This window comes from Myotis yumanensis, unplaced genomic scaffold, assembly GCF_028538775.1.
Source record: "Myotis yumanensis isolate MYYU_CA2020_CCGP unplaced genomic scaffold, mMyoYum1.0.hap1 SCAF_3, whole genome shotgun sequence".
Lineage (NCBI taxonomy): Eukaryota > Metazoa > Chordata > Mammalia > Chiroptera > Vespertilionidae > Myotis > Myotis yumanensis.
This window is the reverse complement of record NW_027223754.1, coordinates 72,071-89,679: the sequence shown is the minus strand read 5'-3', so window position 1 is coordinate 89,679 and position 17,609 is coordinate 72,071. Positions and strand designations below refer to the sequence as shown.

At 50.4% G+C, this 17,609-nt stretch overlaps 2 protein-coding genes across 2 annotated transcripts; both read right to left on the bottom strand.

Moving 5' to 3' along the window:
• Positions 1 to 4,442: 4,442 nt before the first annotated feature.
• Positions 4,443 to 5,673, bottom strand: LOC139004811 (beta-defensin 103A-like). The gene is made up of 2 exons (XM_070407352.1): positions 5,531 to 5,673; positions 4,443 to 4,665 (listed from the first exon to the last, which is right to left on the bottom strand). Exons 1-2 carry the CDS (start codon positions 5,586 to 5,588, stop codon positions 4,520 to 4,522), a joined length of 204 nt encoding a protein of 67 aa, XP_070263453.1. The 5' UTR covers positions 5,589 to 5,673; the 3' UTR covers positions 4,443 to 4,519.
• A 9,900-nt stretch (positions 5,674 to 15,573) lies between these two features.
• Positions 15,574 to 17,350, bottom strand: SPAG11B (sperm associated antigen 11B). Its single transcript, XM_070407772.1, has 2 exons — positions 17,296 to 17,350; positions 15,574 to 15,806 (listed from the first exon to the last, which is right to left on the bottom strand). The coding sequence occupies exons 1-2, from the start codon at positions 17,348 to 17,350 to the stop codon at positions 15,574 to 15,576; spliced, it is 288 nt and encodes a 95-aa protein (XP_070263873.1).
• Positions 17,351 to 17,609: the final 259 nt, after the last annotated feature.

The window sequence follows — 17,609 nt, the reverse complement described above, 5'->3', positions numbered from 1 at the left end:
GGGTCGATGGGGAGGTTGCGGCGCCACCCTGTCATGCACAGAGGAGGGCCCATCAGGGGGGTTGGGGCTCTGTACCCTGTCACAGACAAAGCAGGGCCAATCTGGGGGTTGAGGAGCTCCCCCCGTCATGCACAGAGCAAGGCTGATCAGGGGGTTGGGGCTCCATACCCTGTCACAAACAGAGCAGGGCCCATTTGGGGGGTTGGGGCTCCATATCCTGTCACACACAGAGCAGGGCCCATCAGGGGGGTTGGGGCTCTGTACCCTGTCACACACAGAGCAGGGCCAATCAGGGGGTTGAGGAACTCCCCCCGTCACTCACAGAGTAGGGCCAATAGGGGAGTTGTGGCACCGCCCCCTGTCACACACAGAGCAGGGTGGATCAGGGGGTTGGGGCGCTGCCCCCTGTCATGCACAGAGCAGGGCCGATCAGGGGGGTTGGGGCTCCATACCCTGTCACACACAGAGCAAGGTCCATCAGGGGTTTGAGGAGCTCCCCCCTGTCACTCACAGAGTAGGGCCAATAGGGGAGTTGGGGCACCGCCCCCTGTCACACACAGAGCAGGGTGGATCAGGGGGTTGGGGCGCTGCCCCTTGTCACACACAGAGCAGGGCAGATGAGGGGGTTGGGGTGCTGCCCCCTGTCATGCACAGAACAGGGCCGATCAGGGGGGTTGGGGCTCCATACCCTGTCACGCACAGAGCAGGGCCAATCAGGGGTTTGAGGAGCTCCCCCCTGTCACTCACAGAGTAGGGCCGATAGGGGAGTTGGGGCACTGCCCCTTGTCACACACAGAGCAGGGCGGATCAGGGGGTTGGGGCGTTGCCCTCTATTACCCACAGAGCTGGGCTGATCAGGGGGTTGGGGAGCTCCCCCCTATCAGGCACAGAGCAGGGCTGATCGGGGGTTTGGGCGCTGCCCCCTGTCATGCTGATCCCTTTGCCGGGAGGCCTCGCAGCTCTGCTGAACCTGGTTCCGGGAGGCATATTACCCTTTTACTATATAGAATAGAGGCCTGGTGCACGGGTAGGGGCCGGCTGGTTTGCCCTGAAGGGTGTCCTGCATCAGGGTGGGGGTCCCCACTGGGGTGCCTGGCCAGTCTGGCTGAGGGGCTGAGGGCCGTTTTCAGGCTGGCAGGTGACTGAAGCTCCCAACCGCTCCTTTTTTTCTTTTTCTTTTTTTTTCATTCTGGGCCAGCTTTAGCTCTGAGGCCTCTGCTGCTTTGTTTGCCTTCTGTATTTGATACAATGTTGTGGTCCAGCTGGCTGAAGCCTGGCTGACTAAAGCAGGTTTCTGGGGTTTTGTCTAGCTTCTATATTTGCAACATAGTTGCTTAGAGTTGCAGCTGAGAGGCCGGCAAGGCAGGCGGGAAACGTTGGAGTCCGCAGTCACTGGAGCAATCAAGCCGCCTTGTTCGCTTCAGTGCAGGGCTGCCGGCTGCCATCTTGGCTGGCAGTTAATTTGCATATCGCCCTGATTAGCCAATGGGAAGGGTAGTGGCCGTATGGCTAATTACCATGTCTCTTTTATTAGATATGATAGAGGCCTGGTGCATGGGTGGGGGCCAGCTGGTTTGCCCTGAAGGGTGTCCTGGATCAGGGTGGATGTCTCCCCTGGGGTGCCTGGCCAGCCTGTGTGAGGGGCTGAGGGCCGTTTTCAGACCGGCCACCCCCCCTTCAGGGTGAGGGTCCCTGCTGGGGTGCCTGGCCAGCCTGGGTGAGGGGCTGATGGCTGTTTTCAGGATGGCCATGCCCCCCCAGCGACCCAAGCTCCCAGCTTCTCCTTTTTTTTTCCTGGGATTTATTTATCTTCTCTAACTGAAACTTTGTAACCTTGAGCAGAGCCAAGGGCTGGCCAGGGCAGGGGAGAAGCTTGTCTTCCTCCATCACTGGGGGCTACCCAAGCCTCCTGCTCACTCCAGCTCTGTGGCCAAGGCCATCTTAGTTGTGTTAATTTGCATACTCACTCCTGATTGGCTGGTGGGTGTGCCTGGTTGGTGTGGCTTGAGCGTAGCAGAGGGACAGTTAATTGCATGTTTCTCTTTTTATTATATAGGACTAGAGGCCCGTTGCAGGAAGATTCCTGCAAGAATAGGGCTTCCTGCGGCCGGAGCAAAGCAAAGAAGGGAGTGAAACCCACCAAGGCTGGCTTCGCTCCCATCTCCACCGTCCCGTTTGCTTCCTTCCCATCTCCACCACCCTGCTTGCTTCTCCACAGTTTCACTCCCTTCTGCAGTGCTTGGATTCCTTCTAGTTGTTTTCAGTCTTCACTCCGCACCTGCGTATGGAAATTACCCACTGTCTTTGTTGGGTTAATTTGCATACTCATCTGATTAGCTGGTGGGTGTAGCGGAGTGGCACCAATTTGCATGTTTCTCTTTTATTAGTGTAGATTTGTTTTTATTAACACAGGCTCAGTCTTACTTATCTTTTCTTCTATAATGTCATATGCCATTAATCCAATTCAGTATATTTTTACTCAGATATTTAGTTTTGGTTCTATGTAGCTTTCATTTCTCCCCTCATCATGATGAGGTGTTTGTTTTGCTTTCCTAAACTTTGCAGACATTCATAAGATTTGTAACCATTCTTATAAGCCCCTATTTCTAATCCTATCATCTTTGTCAAGGGGGCAGGTGGGTCTGTTTGTACCGACTGACTTTTCTCTTGAGTATAGACCATATTGTCCTGTTTTGTTGCAAACCTGGTATTTCTGATTGGATTCAGTCTATTATAAGCTTATCTTCTTGAGTGATGGACTTTGTTGTTTTCCTTCAAAGAATGTTTGATTTATTCTGGCTCACATTTAAGTTGTTTGCAGATCAGTTGGATTCTTTCAGAAATGGTTTTACAAAAGTTGTCAGAGCAGTTCCAGAACAGTTTAATTTAGAGCTCAACAGCCCTGTTATGAATGTAAGTTCTTTCTGAGGACTTTCTCGTGGTGTCTCTACTTTGCTGGTGGGAATTCACTCTTGCCAGCCTTGTGTGTGGTCTTGGATTTCTTTGTCTAACCCAGGGGTCCTCAAACTACGGCCCCGCGGGCCACATGCAAATACAAATATTGTATTTGTTCCCGTTTTGTTTTTTTACTTCAAAATAAGATATGTGCAGTGTGCACAGGAATTTGTTCATATTTTTTTTAAACTATAGTTCAACCCTCCAACGGTCTGAGGGACAGTGAACTGGCCCCCTGTTTAAAAAGTTTGAGGACCCCTGGTCTAACCCCTGCTGGGTGTTTTCCTCTGGTTTCTGAAGTTTGACCTAAGGGTGCTCAGATCAGTGCTAAGGCCAAGATTCACAGATCCCTGCTGCTCCACCCCCACCCAGATGGCCCTTTCTGGTTTCCTGCCCTGGAAACGGAGATGTCTCTTGCTGTTGGAGGATTGCTGGTCTGTGGGCCTGGCACCCAGCAGACTGGAGACATTTGTCGGTCTCTCCTCAATCACAGCCCTGCACTGCTTGTTGTCTACTGCCTGAAACACCTGTGTTGCACCTGTGCCTGGTTCTCCAGTTTCGAACTGTGGAAGGAAGTTCCCGTTGCAGGTAATCCTTCTGTGGTGCAAGGCCCTTTACTAGGTAGGCGGAGCTGATGAAGACAAGGTCCTGGCCCTGGTCAGTGTGGCTCAATGGGTTGGCGTTGTCTCATGCACCATGGCCAGTTTGATTCCCTTCAGGGCATAAACTTAGATGTGGGTCCGAGTGCAATCTGGAGGCAACTGGTCAATGTTTCTCTCTCACATCGATGTTTTCCTCTCTCTTTCTACTTCACCCTTCCTCTCTCTCTAAAATCATAAAAACATATAAAAATTTTTAAAGACAAAGTTCTTTCCTTTAACAATTGTGTCGAACTTAAAGATTGAAAACATGCAAACGCATATGATGCAAAAAAATCTGTCAAGATTCATAGATAGAGCCCTGCAGTGAGAACCCTATGGTGAAATCATAGGAAAGATCCCATTTGTGTGGGAAATGAGCTGCGTAGTCAAGAAGGAGGTAGAATTTGAGATGGCTCCCGAGGGAAGGGCTGAAACTTAGAGGAAAAGCTAGGAGAGAGCTTATACGTCATGTGTGAGGTCAGCTGGAGCAGAGGCATGGCCGAGAGGAAAACAGGAGCATCTGAGGGAGAGCCAGGTCCCCGTTTCTCTGAAGTGTCCGGTGTTCACAAGCACTCAGGTGGCCCCCAAGGACGCACTGCTATCCTAGAGATGGATTACATGGGGAGGGGCTGTGTCGGGTGGAGAAACAGAGTCCCATTTCCTGGGGCATAAAATCGTCAAGAGGACTAACCCTTGGAAACTCAGCTCAGGTCCCCTGTGGTTCCCCTGAGGTTGGATGTGACGTGCATGAAAGGAGAATCAGTAACACTTTCTAAGGAGCAACACCCACAAAGACTAGGATTTTATAAACACAATCAAACTTCTGATTTTTTTTGTTGAAAAAATATTTACTGTAATTTTGCTTTTATAAACTCCATGCAGGCATCTTCCGACGTGACAACATTCTCCACGTTTCGGGACCTTCACTTCCTCCTCCGGCAGCACTTCCGGCCAGTGAGCGAGCAGCTGCCTATGTGCTCCTCCTTAGGGAGGCAGCTCACCAAGGCGCAGCGGCCACTCCTCACTTTGCAAAAGTACCTCTGCACTGTGCTTATGATCCCTCCGTTGCCTGCAAGGAGAGAGCAGAATACATGGGAAGGTTCTTGGAAGGCTGGGGATAAATGCAAGGTTGTGGGAATTCCTCAAGTAGACTGATTTGTTTTTATATCTTTCTTTCTTATTCTATGAAATCGGGAGTGAAGTAGAAGGCGGCACCAGCCATCCAGTCAACCAAGTATCTAAGAGCTGCAGCTCAGCTGTGGACCACATGGTGCTGGCAAGTGTGACCACAGGGAGCACCCATGGGGGACACATGGAAGGTGGGCAATGGCCCAAAGACCCTCCCTCCCACCAAGTTAATACAATGCAAGTCTGTGCTTCTGTTCTCAGATTAAATCAACTTTTTCTGTTGGTTCTAAAAAGTCGGTGTCACTTCCTTCATGTCTCATTAACAAGGATAACAGTCTTGAAAGGGTGCTGTTGGGAGCTACTCAGTCTGTTCAGAGGGGCAGGGTTGGGGCTGGTGTAAGTGGAGAAGAGACTGAGAAGCACAAATTGGTGACACAAAGCAGTCACGAGGGAGCAAGCAAAGCCTAGGAAATAACGTCAATAATAATTGAGACGAGTATGTATGGTGCCAGCTGGGGAACTGGAAACGTCAAGGAGATTATTGTGTTCAGAATATGATTGTCTTGAGCACCTAAAACCAATACAAAATAACACTGAAGAAAAAAACAACAACAACCCCAAAACAGAAATAAAAAGAGTGGATCAAAAAAGGTTGGGGAGCCTGCTTTCAGGTTCTTGATCCTTATCAGGAACAAAAATTGGTGCAACACATCTCCCCATCTACAGCGTCCTGAGGAATGAGGAGGGACCGGCTCTGATGGGCATGCCCTCCACCCTCGCCTCCCTCGCACCCCAGCCCAGCTTACCTGGAGCAGGCACCAGGCACAGGAGCAGCAACCCAAAGACCAGGTAATAGATCCTCATGCTGACGGCCTCACAGCGCGGGAGACTGGCCGGGAAGCTGTGCCTGTGGACTTTATAAGTTCCTGGTCCACAGCATGGGGAGCGTGAGCCACGGCTGCAATTCCTGTAATATCACAGTGATGACAACATGAGTAGTTCCCAGTGCTTCATGCCAAAGCCTCTTACCACACAGGCCACACCCACTAAGCCGGGAGGCTCATTACAAACCTAGAGGGGGAAACGGAGTCGGATAGGAGTCTCCTGCTGTCCTGAGGCCCTTGGGCTCTTGGAACTGGTCCAGGGTTGGCTCACATAGAGTTGTAGGCACAGGTGGGAAGGACCCACCTCCTCTGTGAAGCTGTCCTAGGGTGGTCCGCACCATGGTTTTCCATGCATCTGCCTTCCTCCTAAAGTCCTGGGGTGTCTGAGGCCCACCTGGGAACCACATCAGCCCAGCCTTGGTAAGGCATATTCAGACCTCGGGCTGGGTCACCCCCGAGGCTGCACAGGTACCCCTGAAACTGAGATAAGACAGGGTCAACTTTCAGGTGATGAAGAAAGGGAGGAAAAAGGGCTGCCTTCCTGGGTTACTGACCCTATGTCTCTCGGCCATCACAGGGCCCTGTAACTTGGGCGAAACATGGTTTAGACATTGTCATTGTCTGAAAACTTCCAGGTTCATGACTCAATATGGTGTCTCATCTTCCTCCATCAGAGAAAGAGAATGCAGGTGATGTATTGGATGGATTGGCATCTGATCCTCCTTGGTGATACTCCCATGCAAATGCGAGGCGTAAGACGATGCCCTCAGACCTGTTACTCATGGCTGATGGGACTCCAGGAAGTCCAGGAAGCAGGTGACATCAGCCGGACACAGAGTCAATGTTGAGTGGTTCGACTGCTTTTTACAGTTTTATCAGTGATTAGACTTGAATGTTAAGGAGCCCAGTCAATGGGTTTTTGGTCAGTAGGGGCAGTAGGAGCTGAAGAGATCCTGGCTGTGCCTGGCTGTGCCTGGTGAGTGCAGTTATAGGGCTTGGCCCACCTTCTGGGCTGTGTTGGTTCAGGAGTGTGGGCTCAGGGGCCTGGTGCAACTGTCAGATTCTGTAAGCAAACTCCGAACACCTGCTATAGGTAGAAGAGGTTCCACATGCTTGGAAGGGGGCACTTTCAAGAATTTGACATTATCATAGCAATGATAATGATCACGATCATATGATGATGATGATAATCATCATGAGAGCTGACATTAGTTGAGCATATACTATGTGCCAGGCACTGTCCTAAGCAATTGGTATACATTAACTTCATTTGATTCATGCATAATTCAGTAAGGTTGCTATAAGAGTCTAGGTTTTACAGATGAGAAAACTAAGACTTAGAGAGGCTTGGTCACCCCCTGGCCTTAATTACATACCACATTGGTGCTCCTGGCCCTCTTTTTGCAATGCATAACACTTGGGATGTGGGTTATCCATGCCTCTATGCAGATGACTTCTATTATTATCACTAGTCTGGGACACTTGTCCAATTATCCTGACTGATAATTACATCCATGTGAAGACCATTACCATCTTGATAATATCTAGCACCTTACCTCACCTTAGTGTAGTCAAAGTCTTCTCCCTTTCTGTAAACATCACCATCACTCTCTAATTGTTTGATAACAGAGGCTGGAAACTGACTTTTCTCTTGTCCTAATTGCTCAGATACAACCACTCACAGCATTTGGCCAACTTCCTACACATTGGTTTGCACAATCAATAGAGCCCAGCCCAACACCAGCTCCTCAGGATCCTGATCACCCGGGTTGAACGTGATCGCTCCCTATGCTGCATTTATGCAGAATATATTCGTTCCACACTCAGAACTATTGCCAAACTCTGTGGTGAATGCCATACACTCTCACTGTTGGTGAGCATTTCTTACCACCTTTCACAGATGCCATCTTTCCATTTGTGTCTGTGTTATGAAAAAGTAGATACTCAACCATATATAGCATTCATCCTTTGAATAGCTGAAGATATTTTCAAACTAGGAAACAATATCACAAAGGAGAACTAACCCCAGACTTAAGGCAGAGAAAGGACAGCAGTAGGTAACGCACGGTCAGCAAAGGATTTATAGCAAGAGAACAAGTTTACATTTTAGCAAACACTCATAGCAAAGTTGATATGGGGGATGAATTAGAAGATGGATTAGAGGGCTGTGAGGCTCAAGGCCAGGGGACTGAGAGCTGAAGGAAAGGCTGTGTTTCCAGTGACAACAGGATGAAGTGGCAGACTTGGGGGCTGGAGCCTGGGAGAAAGAATCAAAGGTCAACATGATTGAAAAAAGAATGAAGTCTCGCCATTTTCAATCACATGGATGAACCTAGAGGATGCTATGCTCAGTGGAATAAGTCAGACAGAGAAAGACAGATGCTATATGCTTCCACTTACATGTGGAATCTAAAGAAAAATATAAATGAACAAACAAAACAGAAACAGACTCATAGACACAGAGAACAACTGAGGGTTGCCAGAGGGGAGGGGGGTTGGGAGATGGGTGCAAAGGGTGAAGGGATTGGGAAGTGCACAGTGGCAGTTACAGCACAGTCATGGGATGTGAAGCACAGCACAGAGAACAGAGTCAATGATGTTGTAACAACTATGTATGCTCTCAGGTGGGTACCAGACTTACTGAGGGGATCACCTTGTAAGTTACATAAGTTACAGTGTTGTACACCTGAAACTAATATAAAATAATATAAAACATAAATAATATATGAATGTTAAGTATAATTGAAAAAATTTAAAGTTGATATGATTGAACATGAGAAGAGTGGAGGAGGGTGCAAAGCAGTGGTTTGAAAGACTTGCAGTGCCTGTGGGAGAGCCAATAGCTAGCACTGGACTGAGACCCTCATTCCAACGGCCAGCGAGGGACTGACTCCTGCACCAACCACGTGAGTGGGTCCCAGGCCTGGCCAATAGCATGACTGCAACTTCATGAGCACCTTTATCCAGAAGCAACCTGAGTCAGGCATGGCATCCACAGCCACAGAAACGGTCAGGTCTTCAGTGTTGTTTTCAGCCAGTAGGTGTTGGGGTCATGTGTTATGCTGCAATGGGTAACTACTGTAATAAGGTGTAGTACAACCAACATTCTTCAAGGGATTTGCAACTTGTGCATTTGTCACCAGTGGGTGTGAATTTAGGTTAGCGATGGACCCTCTGTGCCTGCAAAGGGACAGGAATCATGGTGTCTGAGGTTAGGACAGCCTCATCCCCATAGTTCATTAAATGAGTCAAACTGGTTCTTGCATCTAAACCACAGACATGGATTGGAAACTCATGGGTGGAATATAGCCCCCAACTTGTGATATTAATAGCCAACATTTAAAAGATTTTGCATAAAAATCCATATCTGTGGCTGCTTCAGAAAAAATTGAAGGTTAAGCCAAGAGGGCCCCTGTTCCTACATGGGAACACCGGATCGCTCACGCCTTTCCACAGATCCCAAGGCCCGTCCACCTTTCCCTGACCTGTCTCGCTTGCATGATGGATGCCTGGCTAAGTGGACTTTAGGGAGCTGCTTAAAATATACTTCATCTTGCTTTCAGATCTTCCCAAAAACAGAGCCAAGGTACTCTCCTACCTTCTGGTCACATCTTGAATGCAGGACTTGGGCTCTTTGAGAAAGACTCTCTGTGTCCTAACTTCCCCATGGACCTCAGAGGACCCAGCACAGAGCTGGGCACGAGGCACATCTGGTTCCCTCGGGGCCTATATTCTCCTCTGTCCCTGCCACTCACCCAGAGGCCCCTGGTCGCTCCCCTGCGCACTCACAGACCCCCTGGCCCAGGTGCGTGCGCACATACACACACACACACACACACACACACACACACGCACACACGATTCACTGAAGCTCATACAGAGCCCTCCTGATCCCTCTGTTCCTGATTTGAGAGCCCGGAAACACTTCCCCTTTTCCACCGCCTGCAGGACCTCACTGCCCTCACGCATGGTGGAACTTACCCTCAGACACAGCCCTGGTCAATCCTTGATTCTCTGTCCTTTGCTCTTTCCTGTTCATTTTTTTCTTCCATTTCCTTCTTTTTGACCCCCTCCCTTACAATCATGGTACACACACTTTTTTCTGCTGACCTCTTTTGTTTGCATCTTTATTCTCATTCTTTTGCGTGCTAGGTACTAGCCCTCATGAACAACTCAGCCTATGTAATGTAGATATGTACATACATATTTAAGTGACAATGACTGAACATTTATTTTGTGCCATGGGACTCTGTGCTTTGTTATACGCATGTTGCAGAGTCAGGCTTCAGGAAACTTCTCTCAGCTCAATTGAGGTATAACTGACCAAATGGTGAGATACTAAGATTGCACGGCCTGATGGATGTCCCCATATAGTTAGTGATACACCCTTCATCTCACACCTTTATCTGTCTATTCCTTTGGTGCAAACCTTCTTCCTTTTTTTTGTTTTCTAACCTTGAACACAAATTTCAAACTTGCCTCAAGTGGCCCCACTTCACTGAGGTAGCTCTACAAACTGCTCAGATCTGTCCCAAGCCTGTCAGACCCCTATGGGGGAGCCTCAGGCAGTATACATGATCCTAAGAGCTGCCAGGGTGGCACTGAGAACCAATGGATTGGAGGAAGGCAATTTCCCAGGAGGGAGGCTGCTCACCTGGCGAGACATAAACCTGGCCTGGTGGCTGGCCACCAGCTGTGCTCCTCTGGGCTCCCCCTGTGGCTGCGCCAGGACAGCAGTCGAGTGAAACTGTGGCTTTTCCAGTTCCTTTGGCCGTGCTTGTTAGGGACTGCACCACACCCAGCTCCATGCCTGAGCATTCAGTTTCCTGAGTCACCGTGATGCTTGGCTGTCAGCTGCTCAGAGGGACCAATGCCAGGGCCCTGCCAGGTGCCACCCACTGGGAGTGCTCTCAACTTCCTTCATTTCTTCCTTCCTTTCTTCCTTCTTTTCTCCATCTCTACTTCCCTCCCTCCCTTCTTCTCTCTCCTCCCTCTTTCCTTCCACAGCCATGCAGTAGACACAGAGCTAAATGTTCAAGAAAAAGCGTTGCACACGAGACAGGCTCTGGGCTGTGAAGGAAGCAGGTGAAGGTTCTGAGTGGAGGGGGGTCCGAGCCCCTTGAGGTGTAAAGGAGGGAATGCCTGTCATTCATTCCTGGTTACTCCCTGAGTCAGCTCAGAAGAGGAAGTTCCCGGAGGGACAGTGGGGATAATTATACTTGCCTCTGGATGAGTCACTGTGGGGAGGATGCAGACCTGCCCAGCATTCACCACTGGACCCTGCTGGACACAGTCTGGTCCCTGCCCCTGCCCCTGCTGGCTGCCTGGGTCCCGGACCACTCCCAGAACAGCCAACCCCTCCAGGGTCAGAGAGGGTGCATGACCCCGGGCCACTTCCACCAGGATCAGAGGCAAAGTCCCTGTCTGCCTGCACCTCCTCCCACCGCAAGCTGGAGGGGATATAACGTACACAGTGACACCCCCACAGGTCTGGCACCCACCTGACACCCCACACAGGGCAGTGTCTCCGAGGGAGGACAGGCAGGTGGGCCCCATGGGGAGTGGGCCCAAGGTCCCAGGTCGGGCTGCAGGGAACACATCTTTTGCTTTCTACTTGTTTGCCTGCTGGCAATCCTGTCCCAGTCCCTGTAGAATCCCCGGGGGAGGTGGCCGTGGGGCACAGTGAGTGGCAGGCCTGGGCGGCACCCGGGGGTCCTCCTCTGAGCCAGTAATTCCCACTGCCTTGGGCTTCCTCCCACAGTTGAGAGTGCTCAGCACTGGGCCCTGGGGCATCTGAACTCCACAAGGGGCAGGGGTGAGCTTGGCCCTCACTGTCCGCTGTGCTTCGGTGGCCTGGCCCCTCTCCCAGATAAGAAGAGGTGCACAGAGATGCCTTAATGGCAGCCTGATCCATGCAGTACACACACCTGCAATGGAACTTGGAGCTGGGAAGAGACCAATGAGGCATTCCAGTCTAACTCGTGCCAAGAAAGACAAGCTAGGCATGCTGGGAAGTCAGGCTCCCTCAGGCTCAACCTGACTTTATTTCCAGCTGCTGCTCTTCTCGTTTTCAATGTTTTTGTTTTATATATTTAATTCATTTCAGAGAGGAATGGAGAGGGGGACAGAGAGAAAAACATCAATGATGAGAGATAATCATCAATCAGCTGCCTCTTCCACACCCCACACTGGGGATGGAGCCTGCAACCTGAGCCTGTGCCCTGACTGGGAATCGAACCCTGACCTCCTGGTTCATAGGTCAACCAGTGAGCCATATGGGCTGCCTAATTTTTTGTTTTTTAATTACATTTGACATACAATATTATATTAATTTCAGGTGTACAGAATAGTGGGTAGACATTTATATAACTTACAGTGACACCCCCCTAAGTGTAGTACCCACCTAGTTACTGCAATAGTATTGACTATATTCCCTGTTCTGTACTTTGCATCCCTGTGACTATTCTGTAACTGCCAATCTGTACTTCTCAACCCCTTCCCCTTTTTCTTTCTTTAGCAAGAAGCTATTATCAAAACCAGCCAGAGGCATCGGAGATGGCAGCGCGCCCTCTGTTGGCTATTGTAGGGATCGACAGACTGCCTGTGGCCAAGATAGTTTCTCGCTTTGAAAGATGGTCATCATTTGGGGCTTCCTGCTCTCTTAGAGCCACACCAGGGCGTCTTAGGACCACATTCAACTCAATGCTTTAAAAAAGGGGAAGGATGCTGTGGAGATGAAGGGACTTATTCCATATTTCAGAGAGGCAGTGCAAACACTGGCATCCAGATCTTTGGGACCATTTTCACAGGATGAAGTAAAGGGTCGGATTGACTCTAGTGCAGCTGCTGAGGACACCTGGCACCCCTCCCGCACCTGGGCCTTAATAACCTGCCCGGCACCTTTGCCTCCCGAAGCCCCAGCCAGTGCTGGGGCACCTCTTCCTTGCCACCTCTGACAAGGGTATACCAGCACTCCTGCCAGAGAGCCTGACACTGTCACCAGGAAGGCCCCACCAGGCCCCATTTTCACTAGAAAATGTTTCTGTTTCCATCAGGAAAGGTAAACAGTGCAGAGGAGGCCGCATGCAAATCCCCTGCCGGCGGGTCCTGGGCTCTGCCTAGGGCCCAGCAGGCTGTCTGTCACCTGACCCTCCATGGACAGAAGATCCAATGGTTTCCTCTCCTCACCTCCCTGATGGAGCCCCCCACCCCTAGGACCACTGCTGCAGTGTTGAGCCTGCTCTACAGCCTGGAGAGTTGTGAGGGTCCCAGTGTCTGGGCCAGCTGCCTCGTTTTGTTTTGGAGGAAAATTAGGCCAAGAGAAGGGACTGGCTGCCAATGGCACCTTCTCAGCAGAAGACAGGGACCGCAACCCACTTTCTAGCATCTGGGCCTGGCCTGTCCCTCCAGGTTTTGTTGGGTTTTACTCGCGGGTGGAGGTGGAGTGTTGGTGCTCTGGGCAGAGCCTGTGTGTGCCCACCTGATAGGGCAGGAATAGAATATCGGGGACCAGCTAATTGTAAAAAATAGTAATCCACCCTAACCGGTTTGGCTCAGTGGATAGAGCATTGGCCTGCAGACTGAAAGCTCCCAGGTTCGATTCCGGTCAAGGGCATGTACCTTGGTTGCGGGCACATCCCCAGTGGGAGGTGTGCAGGAGGTGACTGATAGATGTTTCTCTCTCATCAATGTTTCTAACTCTCTATTCCTCTCCCATCCTCTCTGTAAAAAATCAATAAAATATATTTTTAAAAAGAAATTGTAATCCTGCTCTGTTAACTGTGATTGTGTTGTTCTGACTAAAGAAGGTACATTCTAACCTGCCTGGGATGGGACCTGGGAGCTCACCTGGAAATGCAGCCCACCAGGGAGCTGCCTGTTATCATGGAAAGATTAACAACCTGTTGCAGAAACCAGAGTTGCCAGACCACTGAAGACCCCAGCCCTTCGCATATCACTAGCCTTTGAAGACCCCCAGCCTTTGCACACCCACAGGCCATTGCAAATCTCCAGCCTGCATTACCTGTAATCTGCCCATTTGCCCTTCTGCCTACTTTCCCATGTAACCTTTGTCCTTCTCCCTGATGTAAGCCACTGGCTTATGGTGGGGGGCAGAGCAGATTTTGTGGGTGACCTGCTGTTCTCCCATGCTGCAGGCAGGATTAGAATGAACGCTCATATGTGACTCAGCTCTGTCACTGCTGAATTGGCTCAAGCAGTGACAGGCAGCCCAGACCCCTTGGATGTCCTGAAGCCTGAGATGTGTGTTTCCTGGGGACCTGACATCCACCTGGTCCACATGCAGGAATATGGCAGATCTGGAGTGGCCCCTGCCCTCTGAGAGGGGGGCAGAGGGCTCCCCGGGGGTGCCCGTGGATAGGAAGGGTTCCGCTGCAAAGCCCCATGGGTTTGTCTGAGAGATTGAGGAAACAAAGCTAAGAGTGAGTGCTGATGAGTCTGGGAGAGGCCCAGGCATTACCCCAATATTCACCGGACTTAGGCTTGGAGACAGGCAACAGAAGTCTGCTTTCCAGGGACTCCGGAGGCAAGCTCAGCTGATTCATGGACCACTGGTTTGGGCAGTGGACAGAAACATTGGAACAGGGCGTCTTGTTGAGCTGTTAGTCTAGAAAAGCTGGGCACTGGATCTTGTACATCAGCACGTCCGATTTTATTATCTTTTATGTGTCTGACCTGTCGCTATTCACTGCCCTGGGACCCACTGGCTCAGAGATAAGCTATGAAGGGCAGCTTGAGCAGCATCCAGAGGAAAGAAAAGGGGAGGGTGGAATACTCAAGGCAGTATGTGTGGGGGAAGCGCCACATGATTTCACTCATGTGTGGGGCACAAAGCAAACTCGTGGACACAAACAGCAGCGTGGTGGTGGCTACCAGAGGGAAGGGCGTGGGTGTGCATGGGGCCTAATATAAGGTGATGGGAGAAGATTGGACTTTGGGTGGTGAGCACACGGTGCAATCTACAGATCCTGTAACACTGAAACCCACACCTGAAACCTATATGATCCTATTAACCGATGCCACCTCATCAATGTAATAAAAAGATTAAAAAAACAAATAAAGCTCCAGGGATCCTATTAGAAGGCACCCCACCTTGCTTCAATTGCCCAGAAGTATGTTCCTAAGAGGCAACTAGAACAACAAGCCCTTGGCCAGCAGGTATGCTGAGAATCCCACTTAGGAATGGCTAGCCCGGGCAGTACGCTTAACCTCCTGACTTCCCTGCTACAATAGATTGTTGGGTTAACCAAGGGAGGTTACTAAGAGTAAACCTGTGAAAACAGTACAGTCCTAGGAACCCGAGACCTCCTGGGGTTATTGCTGGAGGGGCCAGGGGAAGGGCACAGTGCTCCCTGTTATCTGGGAGCACATAGGATGAGCTGATGTTGGGTTTGATATGGTCACTCAAGTGGACAAGAAGCAGGTGGGTTGGCTGTAATTCTGTCCCTGTGAAGATAAGATGGTTTAGACCTTGGTTTCAAGTTCACCCCCATCTGTGGGTAGGTAGGAGACACCCTCTGAAACAGAGAAAGGGAGTAGAATATTACAAAGTTCTGAGACTTCTTTTTAATTCTCACCCGAGGATATTTTTTTCGTTTATTTTTAGAGAGAGTAGAAGGGAGAGGGAGAGACAGAGAAAAACACCGATGTGAGAGAGACACATCGATTGGTTGCCTCCTGCATGCTCCCTTCCAGGGCTGCGGAGGAGCCTGCAACCAAGGTGCATGCCCTTGACCGGAATCACACCCAAGACCCTTCAGGCCACAGGCCGACACTCTATCCACTAAGCCACACTGACCAGGGCCCAAATTCTGAGACTCTGAAAAAACACTGACAAAGACAAAGTGAGAAAACTTTTAGGAAAATTCTTTCATCAGACCTCCACCCTGGGTGCTGGACTCATTCAGCAAAGGTTTATTGAGCACCTATGTAAGCCATGTGTCCTTCTAAGCCCTTGGGGGACTTGAAGGTCCTGGATGCCTTCCAGAAGCTTCCATGTCAGCTTTGTCACTTTTCTCCAGTTTATTGTTCCTCTCTTCCTCTGCAGTGGATATGCAGCACCTGTTCCAAGGGTCAGAGCAGATCTCCCCCTTCCTCTCACCACCGTGGCAGAAAAAGAGTCTGCAGGTTCCGTGTTGCATCATGCAGATAATATTTCGAATTCCAGGTGGGATATCGCCTGTGGACACGATAGAAGAGAGTTGATATTTCCTTCACACAGAGAATGAAGGCGGAGCCCAGCCCACAGCCCAACTCCAGGTGGTGACTGTATTTTCACAGCGTTGACTTTCTCGGAACAAGCTCCAGGCTTCCTGAGCTCGTTTCCCAGCTTTAAAACAGGAACAATAAGCTATGCCTCAAAGTGCCGCCTGGACTTGTCCATTATATTCCAGATTATTAGGGTGTGACTGGTTCCAACCTCCCTGGGTACGATGTGAGCTAACGCATTAGGGAGGGCAAAGGCAGTTTGGGTGACCGGAGTGGAAGAATGGAGGGTGGGTCTTGGTCACCAGGAAACTTGGAAATAGTTCTGACCCTCAGTTTGTGGCCCAATTTTCATTTTTATATCCTACAATGAAAGGCAGAAAATAAAGCCTCTCTCCTCACCCTACTTGTGCATGTGTAGGTCAGGCACAAGCACCTTATGTCTCCATTAGGAAAACATTTCATATTTGTCACAAGAAAAAAAAAATTGTAGCTATGTGAAGCAGTGGATGTTAATGAGACATGTCTGGTAAATAGTTCACAATATACACAAATAGCAAATCATTGCATTATACACCTTAAACCAATATAATGTTATAGGTCAATTTTACCTCAAAAATAATAAAAACCATTTGCCATTTGGAATGAGAGAATTTTAAAAAAGGTCTTATGTCGGGCCTTCAAATGCCAACTGTCATGACTAAAAGGACACACACCTAAACTAAAGAGACACCACCCCACCCTCCCACCCCGACTCCCCCACAGTGTAGGTCTGGCACTATTAGAAACCTCGCATGTGTCTTGGCCACAAGGAGGCACGGCTGGGGTCCTGCCTCAGTCAGCTCCATTCAGGTTTGGGGAGGACCGTGAGGTGAGCAGACAGCCCATGTCTAACAAAGGTGGAGGGTCCAGAGCCTAGTGACCTGGAGAATGGATTCTGGTCTTGCTGTTACAATAACGAACTATTTCTCCATGGACCTTTCATTTCACCGTCCCTGCCTCCGTTTTCCCATCTGTCAAATGGGCCCCGTGTGACTGACTACCAGGCCCGTAATTGTCCATCGCACAGCAGAACGTGAGTCAGAAGGTTTTCTCTCCCCGAAGAGTGAGCAGCTGTCCCTGGGGGTCCCGTCCTTCCTGGCTCTGCCAGGAACACCTGCCCTTGCCTTCTAAAGGCCTCACCCTGCAGTGCCCGCTTCCCGGCTGTCCCAGAGCAGAGTGCCCTGTGCCTTTGGCAGGATCCTGATTTCACATCGGTCTTTAAAACACTCTTCACAGGGGAGATGAAAACAGCCCAGAGCTGAGCCCTGGGGAGGAGGAGAGAAGGGGGCGGGGGGGGGGGGGGTACCTGCACCCTAACCCAGTGCAGACACACAGCCCTGTGGGGACATGTCCGTGAGTTCCTGCAGCCTCCCCGGCCTTCTTGGCCTCCCCCAGCCTCCTCCCTGGTCCAACAGGGTTACCTGAGTTCATCAGGACCAGGCAGTGGAGAACAGCGAGAAGAAAGAGGACCTTCATGAGGCTAACTCCTCGCGTGCCCAGCCCTCCTGTGAATGGATGACGGTGCGGAGGAGCAGAGAGCAGCGGGGCTCAGACGGCCCTTATAGGGTTTGGGCCACACGTCAGCCCTGAGCACGTTTACCTGGTCCACTGAGTACAGCTGTGGGCAGAGGGTTCAGGACGCTCTTCTGCCTAAAAATAGACAGGCTTTCTGTGCTCAGAGGAGGGGGCTGACCAGCCCTGAGTGATCAGGTGACGTGGGAAAGGAGCCTGCAGC

Coding starts and splice junctions, on each gene's coding strand:
- LOC139004811 (XM_070407352.1), bottom strand. CDS start 5,588: ATGAGGATCTATTACCTGGTCTTTGGGTTGCTGCTCCTGTGCCTGGTG. Junction 4,666..5,530: donor GTGCCTGGTGCCTGCTCCAG/GTAAGCTGGGCT, acceptor CTCTCCTTGCAG/GCAACGGAGGGATCATAAGC.
- SPAG11B (XM_070407772.1), bottom strand. CDS start 17,350: ATGAAGGTCCTCTTTCTTCTCGCTGTTCTCCACTGCCTGGTCCTGATG. Junction 15,807..17,295: donor CCTGGTCCTGATGAACTCAG/GTAACCCTGTTG, acceptor TCGTGTCCACAG/GCGATATCCCACCTGGAATT.